The sequence below is a fragment of the Mytilus galloprovincialis genome, chromosome 13, assembly GCF_965363235.1.
Source record: "Mytilus galloprovincialis chromosome 13, xbMytGall1.hap1.1, whole genome shotgun sequence".
Taxonomy (NCBI): domain Eukaryota; kingdom Metazoa; phylum Mollusca; class Bivalvia; order Mytilida; family Mytilidae; genus Mytilus; species Mytilus galloprovincialis.
The window spans coordinates 13,549,188-13,557,414 of NC_134850.1; the positions used below are offsets into that span (position 1 = coordinate 13,549,188).

At 31.8% G+C, this 8,227-nt stretch overlaps 1 protein-coding gene across 1 annotated transcript; it reads left to right on the plus strand.

Annotated features, from left to right (window-relative positions):
- Nucleotides 1–1,509: 1,509 nt before the first annotated feature.
- LOC143057169 (uncharacterized) lies at nt 1,510–4,326 on the plus strand. The gene is made up of 3 exons (XM_076230417.1): nt 1,510–1,595; nt 3,264–3,355; nt 3,926–4,326. The coding sequence occupies exons 1-3, from the start codon at nt 1,563–1,565 to the stop codon at nt 4,170–4,172; spliced, it is 372 nt and encodes a 123-aa protein (XP_076086532.1). The 5' UTR covers nt 1,510–1,562; the 3' UTR covers nt 4,173–4,326.
- The last annotated feature ends 3,901 nt before the right edge of the window (nt 4,327–8,227 follow it).

Consider the following 8,227-nt stretch of genomic DNA (forward strand, 5'->3'; position numbering starts at 1 on the left):
CCAGGTAAAATTATAGATTTTTAAAAATTGATCAGAAAAACTTCAAAATTGGTAACCAATAATTTTTCGGGTATATTTTGTGAAAATCATGATTTTGACTTGTTTTACAATCCTGATATTGGGATTCGGGTTGAGGGATGAAAATTGGGATGATACCGCGAAAATTGGGATAGTTGGCAGGTATGATAGTTTCCACATCCCATGACAGAATCTTTCATAATAAGGGCTAAGATACAGTCAAATCATACAATACTGACTGCCAATCATGCCATTATATATAAAGTCCCTTGCTGTTACACAAAAAAGGTTGATTTTCATAGTGCCAAAGTGACTAATGGCCTTCAAAATCCTAGCTTAAACCCTGTTAAAGTAATACAATAAACCATCAATGCTAACTTTCGGGAAGTTTGCTTCTCAAAATAAAAAGTTTTTAAAAGACTGTTATAAATCAATAGAATATAAATAAAAGAGCTATATAAATAAGCAGACAAAAACTGTGGTCTTGCATGCTTGTTTTCGAGATATTAACCATTGAAAATTGTTTGGCAGGATATAATTCTCTCTAAATTTTTTCATACATTTACATATATAACATAGATTAAGGCAGCAACCTTTTGATTTTCTGGGGGGGCTATGGTTTTTTTTTTTCGCGACAAGTAGAAAACAATTTTTTTCTTTCAATTTTAGCATTACATATAGTGGCAGCTGAGGGTGAAACAAACAATTTTTTTTTCTCAGAATCAAAAACAAATTATTTTTTTCTCCAAAAACTGGAAACAAACTTTTTTTTCCAAAAAAAACCACCGAATTAAATATAGATGTTATAAAATTTTATTTTTTTTGGGGGGGGGGGGGGGCTAAGGAGGGTCAGTGAAAAAACTACATGTATTAACTGTTTTTGCCCATCCCATTTATGGGCATTATATTTTCTGGTCTGTGTGTGTTTGTTCGTCCATGCATCCATTCATCTGTCCTCGCCTCGGGTTAATGTTTTTGGCCAAGGTAGTGTTTGAAGAAGTTAGGAGTCCAATCAACTTGAAACTTGGTATACATGTTTCCTATGATATGATGTTTCTAAATTTTTTGCCAAATTAGAGTTTTTACCCCAACTTCACAGTCCACTAAACATAGAAAATGATAGTGCAAGCCAGGAGCATCTGTGTACTATGGACACATTCTTGTTTGTTAATGAAATTTAAATACTCCAAACATCTGCATACAGGCATAATCTGTTTAATCTTAACCATAAGATTAAAGATGCATTCGCTTTCAAAGTCCTCTGTATTGGCTGTTTCTGAATTCAATGGAATACCAAATGAAAAATAAACAACGTGATTTGGTTGAGTTTCTATTATTAAGGATGAATTTTAGTAAAAAATAATGTTTTGGTGTAGGCGTTGGAAAATATTACCCATAATGCATTAGATCCTGAAACAACAGTGACAGAAATTTTTTAATGCTAAAAAATAAATAGAAAAGATATTGATATAAAACTATTTTTTCAGAAAATTGTGAAGGCATTGAATTTAACAGAGAGTATTGTACATGATACAGAATCAAAGATGAACGATTTAAAAAATCAGTTACCACAAGAAGTAAGTTGTTATTATCAGTATATCAAGAGGTTTAAACCTATTATACATTGTCAGCTTCTGACAGTAGAATTCAGTCTGACTAATGTGTTGACTTCATACTTCTGTCTTCATGACATTGCCAGAACTAAGTTTTTCTTGCTATATGACCATAGTAGCAAAATATGTCTCTTTTTTTACAAGTTGCATTTTAGCTCACTTTTCTGAAGGAACTGCATGTGGCATGACTTGGCGTCCATCGCCCTGAACCAATTCCAACAAAACTTGAGCTGAATAATCCTTAAAGTTATCTAGAATAAAGTTTTTGTTTTATTAACTGTTTTGTCAAAAAACATGGCTACCATTGCTAAAAATATAACACAGGGGTAAAATGCAGTTTTTGGCTTATATCTCCAAAACCAAAGCATTTAGAGCAAATCTGACTTGGGGTGAAAGTTTTCATTAGATGAAGTTCTATCAGCCCTGTAATTTTCAGTTCAATCTGATAACCCATTGTTGGGTTGCTGCCACTAAGTTGGTAATGAAATTTTGCAGTTTTTAACAGGATTTTTGTGACAAAAATGTCGGTTATTGATTTGGGGATGTACGGCGGTCGGGCGACCGGGCGGCACCAAATGTTGTCCGTGCATTTTCTCATGAACCGTGCATTTAAAGCTTTTAAAATTTTAATATGTTGTTACTGACAACAAAATGAAGGTCAAGTTCAAGAATGACAATTTTGACTTTTACCGTTAAGGAGTTGTGGTTCTTGAAAGATTGAAAATGGCGTTTCCAGTCGTGTCAGTGCATTTACGCATGAACTGTTCAACCAAAGCTTCCCAAATTTTAATATGTTGTTACTGATGAAAAAATGGAGGTCAAGTTCAAGAATGACGATTTTGACTTTTACCGTTCAGGAGTTATGGTTCTTGAAAGATTGAAAAATGGTGTTTCCAGTCGTGTCAGACGTGAGTGCATTTACGCATGAACTGTTCAACCAAAGCTTCCCAAATTTTAATATGTTGTTACTGATGACAAAATGGAGATCAAGTTCAAGAATGACGATTTTGACTTTTACTGTTCAGGAGTTATGGTTCTTGAAAGATTGAAAAATGGTGTTTCCAGTCGTGTCCGTGCATTTACTCATGAACTGTTCAACCAAAGCTTTTCAAATTTTAATATGTTGTTACTCAGATGACAAAATGGAGGTCAAGTTCAATAATGTCGATTTAAAACTTTTACCGTTCAGGAGTTATGGTTCTTGAAAGATAAAAAAATGACGTTTCCATTCATGTTGTTGCATTTACTCATGAATCATTCAACCTAAGCTCTTTCAAATTTTAATATGTTGATACTGATGATAAAATGCAGGTCAAATTTGATATTGACGATTTTCACTTTCACTTCATCAGTTATGGTTCTTGTGATATTGCCAGGAGACAAATAAATGTTAATAAATCCGGTTTGCTGTCGTTGTGACAGCCTCTTGTTAGTTATTATCTTGAAAGTTATTAATGATAAACAATGAACTGCATAGTGTGAACAACAAAAATGTTCAGCAAGGTGAGATCTTCAAAAAAGTTCATATGACCAAAATTGACCCCTTAAGGAGTTAGTGCCCTCTAAGGACAATTTTACACAATTTGTTTATCATGTTTTCTAACTTTAAAAAATCTTCTTCTCTGAAACTAGGTAGAGGAATATTTGGAGGAGGAGAGAGAAGAAAAAATGCAATCAACTGATTTTGGAGCATTCATGCGCAGTATCAATGAATTAGAAGAACTGTAGGTTTATTATGAGTTAACAAATAATGTTTTGTTTGATATTACTGTATAATATTGAAAATAAATAGGAAAATAGGGAAACTGTTTAAAGGTAATCGATAAACAAGCAACTTTAAATTTAAAAATTGTCTTCATGAATTAACACACTGGAAAAGTGGTATTATAAAAACTAAATAATAATTTGGTTCCAGAAGAAAATAAATACTTTAATAAGACCATGTCAAATCCAATTCTTGTTTGGGAGTCCCTGCTTGTTGAAAAAAGTTGTAAAAAAATAAAATCTTTAAACCTGCATCCAATGCGAGTCCAAAGTGTCCTGAACTTTTATTTCAAAATTTTTAATTCAGTTGTGCATTTGACACAAGTCTAGAGCTACATTTTAACCAAAAAAATTAAATATGTCTTCAAGAGTAATTATTATATTATTTTTTTTTTATATAATTGTCTGAGCCAAAATGTTACTGCAGAACATGTTTTCGGAAATGTTTAGGATAGTCGGTCAATCTTTTTTTCCCAGAAATATGTTTTAATGTCATTATGACTTACAATGTATATTGTTTTCTTATTCAGGTTAGAAGAAGAGGAACAAGAGATGTCTAAGGAAAGACGATTTTTGGAGGGGAGGGTCCATGAAATACAAACAAAACTTGTGAAGGAAATGGAAAGATCAAAACAAATGATGAAATTGAAAAATGATTATGAACAAGCTATTAAAGAATTAGAAGAAAAACTTGGGAAAGAACAACAGGTATACTTCTTATTCTATATCCTTACTAGTGAAAGATCATTGTATGTGGTACTCATGTTGTACAAATAAATAAATAACCTACAACACCTATGTAACTGTTGAAATTATAAAATCTATAATGGTGTTTTGTGTTTTGCTGCATGTGCTTGTTTTTAGCACGGAGAGTCCATAATTAGGCTATTTGGAAGTTTCCATCTTACAAAGGTATAGTGTTTAAAAATTAAGGCTGTCAACGAGTACTTGAGTACTGGCGTAAATTGCTCGGGAGCATGAAGTATCGATTACCAAAATGATACTTGACTAACCCATTTCCTGTTAGAATGTTCTTAAGTTTAGACAAACTATATTTCTATTGAGAGCACCTGACCCGGGACATTATATATTATTAAAAATTAAAAATAAAAAGATTACTATTCTAATGTTTCCGATTAACTGTCATTTTGAATTCCTTAAAAGGTATATGTAGGATAAATGAACAAGAGCACTTTCCAAAGGCTGACACTTTTAGCTAATCTAAGTCACCCCACCCCCACACACACCTCTGTACCGTCAGATCTTGTCTTTTTATCATCAGGACTGATGGTTACCTAACAAATTTGAGAAATCAGTACCTTGGAAGTTGACAAGATTACATTTTTAAATAAGACCAAATTCATTGCACAATGTATCGACCCTAAAAAAATGATTAATGTCATCTGTAAGTTCTAATTATCATCCCTTTGCTGATCATTAAATGTGTTTTTCTAAGGTTTCCAAAAATTGATACTGTTGTTTTATAGTTTCCAAATACTGTTGTTTGAGTAATAATTTTTTATTAAGTTAATAAATTACTTGGCCAGTTAACATAATTAGTACGCATAGTAAATGAGCTAAAATTAATCAATAATGGTAAAAAAATAATTTGACTTTTATCTAGTCCTAGGTATTAACCTAGTACTGCAGGACATTGGTATAGTGACGACCTGTATAACTTTACTCTACTGATGGTCGTCGATATATTGATAACTTTGGGTAGTTTCATTCAGTGCCGGTCGTCGCTATATTGACTTTCTAAATAAGGTAAAGGTTTCGAGTTCTAGCCAATCAAATCACGCAGATATTCTTATTTTTTGTCAATATTACGTCAGAAGAAGGATTTCCCCGTAGAGAGATGTTTTTATTGGTTGCTTCCAGCATTCCATTTTAAAATTATTTTGATGACAAATTTGACCCCGTAGTTTGTTTACTTTCAAGTTTGAAACAATGGAAGTCGTCAAAGTAGACCCTGAAAATCATGATTTTGTTGAAGAAATAATTCTAAACGATGATTGTAATAAAGGATTTTTATGTTTTGATGAGGATGATCTTGAAAATGATGAAAATATAACAACGTTTGAGGACACCTGGAAACCTGGATACACGTGGTATCGCTTTTGATGCTAAAGTAAAAACTCTGCTGTTGGACAAAATCCAGTGATGATAGATTTCTTTAGTTTAATTATTGATTAAAATTTCATAAATAAATTAGTTGAAGAAACAAACCAATACACTATAAACATTTTTTTCCTCGGATAGGACAATAACATTGAAACCACACTCTTGGTTTAAATTTAAATTACCAGGGTTGACATGAAGTGGTGTTTCACGAAATAAGGAAAATATAATATTAAGACAGCTATTTCACTTTTAAGGTGGCACGCGGCTCTAAATTGATTTTTTTATTTTATATAGGATATCACTATATTTTTCTATAAATGAACTTTATCTTATACTTATTACAAAAATAAAATAAAAAAATGGGGTCACTGTTCATTTACGCTCACAATCTGCCTTCGAAAGAAGCATACATTTTTGTAAAGGTACCTTTTTTCTGTTGAACTAATAGGAGAAATAAAAAAAGAACTTAATTACAGAAATCGCTCAAATTTTACAATAGTTTAGTTTTTTAAGTACAGCTTAATTGAAAATAATAATAAAAAATAATTCACCGATGAGTTAAAAATATTTCCATTTTAATGCCAAAAAATGGCATTATTGTACCAAAGGGAGATAATTTTGAGCGTTTTCAATGATATCTACATTTTAAAATTCATCTGGGGCAAACACGAATTATTTTTTTGGAATTATTTTTGTACCATATAATAAAGTAACAACTACTAAAGGTAATGAATAAAATTTGTAATGAAAAATAAATGTTTACTTTTTTCTGAAATTTTTATACCCTCGAGCCTCCTTAACACTTTCACTACTGAATTTATTTTTTTCGCGGGATTCCCTGGCCGAAAATTTATTTGCACGTGCCATATGCCTGACTGGGATTTATTTGACATGTGCTTCAGCAAAAACGACCTCATAGTTTTGGTCATTGAAAACTCAGGAACCGTAGCGAGTTGTGCGGTCAAATTTTGATAAAATGTAGATAAATATCATAGGTTGAGCGTCCGTAACCTTTTCATAGAGTGAGAAGCAGTTTACCTTAAAAACGTGTGTCGAAAACGTAGATTGATTGAGTCAGAAGATAATTTTTGTCATTGCCTACCGTATATCACTTTCACTTCCATTCGGCAACATTTCTTAAGCACACGTGTGTTTTAAAATTCTATTTCTATGAGGTACTGAATTATTTTCTTTCAAAACCTGTTTTCTTGGCAATAATACTTCTAAATCGAGACTGTCGTTTACGTAGATTTTGGCTGCCATTTGTTTACGGTTTCGAAAGAAGAAAGATAACTCGGGCTCGATAACGGACAATAACTCTTCCAGACGAGGTGTATAATACCCCCAGCGTTGATGTGCGATTACTGAACTAATTAAAAATAATTGTTAACTGCAATAATAATCGACATGGGACTTCATTACTTTATGACTTAACCCCAGTATTATGCCTTAATTCTTCCACATGTGAATGAGATAAAGCTTTCCAATAAATAAAAGTAAATGAACCCTAAAAGTGATTTTTTTTAAAAGTTCTAAATCCATGAAATTTCCGATAAATTCGATTTGGGTCATGGAGGTTGTATAATATAAAAAAATATTTAAGCATTAATAAATGTACTACAAATAAGCAAATATTCAGCTGTATCTCAAGATAAAGAGCCTAGTGATTTGATTTTTTTTTGAAAATTGTTGAAATTAAATTTGAACTATGTAGTCCAAATTTAGGATGCATAAAATTGACAAATACATCAACTGATGTTTGTTAAAGCAGCACAAATAAATACCAAAAGCTGGCAATTAATATTTTATAAATTTATTTTCATCATAGTTAAATTTATTAATCACATGCAGTAGAGGTAAAGAAGATAATATATGCAGACAACTACTGGGTACTGTTTTATTTAAACTCATGATATGTACACACAGATGCAAGTCGTTGAAAACTATTGCCAAAAAGGGATTAAAATACATCATGTACATGTTTTACTGCAAAATGCAGTTTTAAAATTCATTGATGGAAAGCTTACACCAGGGAGCTGCATGATATATATATAGTTTGTAATAACATTTGGAAGCTATGAAATTTGTTTTAGTTTATAATTCTGCATACTCATTGAATAGGAGGATTCATATCATAAATTTTGATTTTAAAATTTAGTGAGGACAATGGAAACTATTTTTTTTAATTTTCTGTTATATTGTTGGGTTATTTAATGGAATCACAGTTTGTCAAAAAGGGAATAAAAATTACTTGAGTGAGGTTGTTATACTACATTTTTTGTACAGACTCCTGAGAGTGTCTAAAACGATGATAAAAGACTCTGACTCAATCGGTAATGAAAGGTTGACTGTCAAACGGCAACAAGAAATAATTATTTACAGTCGTGCACCTTATGGCGACAATCAAAGTCTCGATTTCAGGTTGTTTTACAAATATCGATCTTCTCACAACTCCAAAATATACGTACAATCACTACTTTTGTTCAAGTTAAACGACTTTCATGACCACAGGTTAAGTTTTCTCAATGTTTCAACTCGAAATGAAACTCCTGACCACGATTGTTTATGATTCCGCCATTTTGTTTTTCACGAGGTTTTTTTTTTCTCAACAATCTTTGAAAAAACATATTTTAACAGTGTTTTTACGCCCAATACTAAAATATCGAATGCATTTGGTGTTTATCATAACATCCATGGAGCAACGGTGC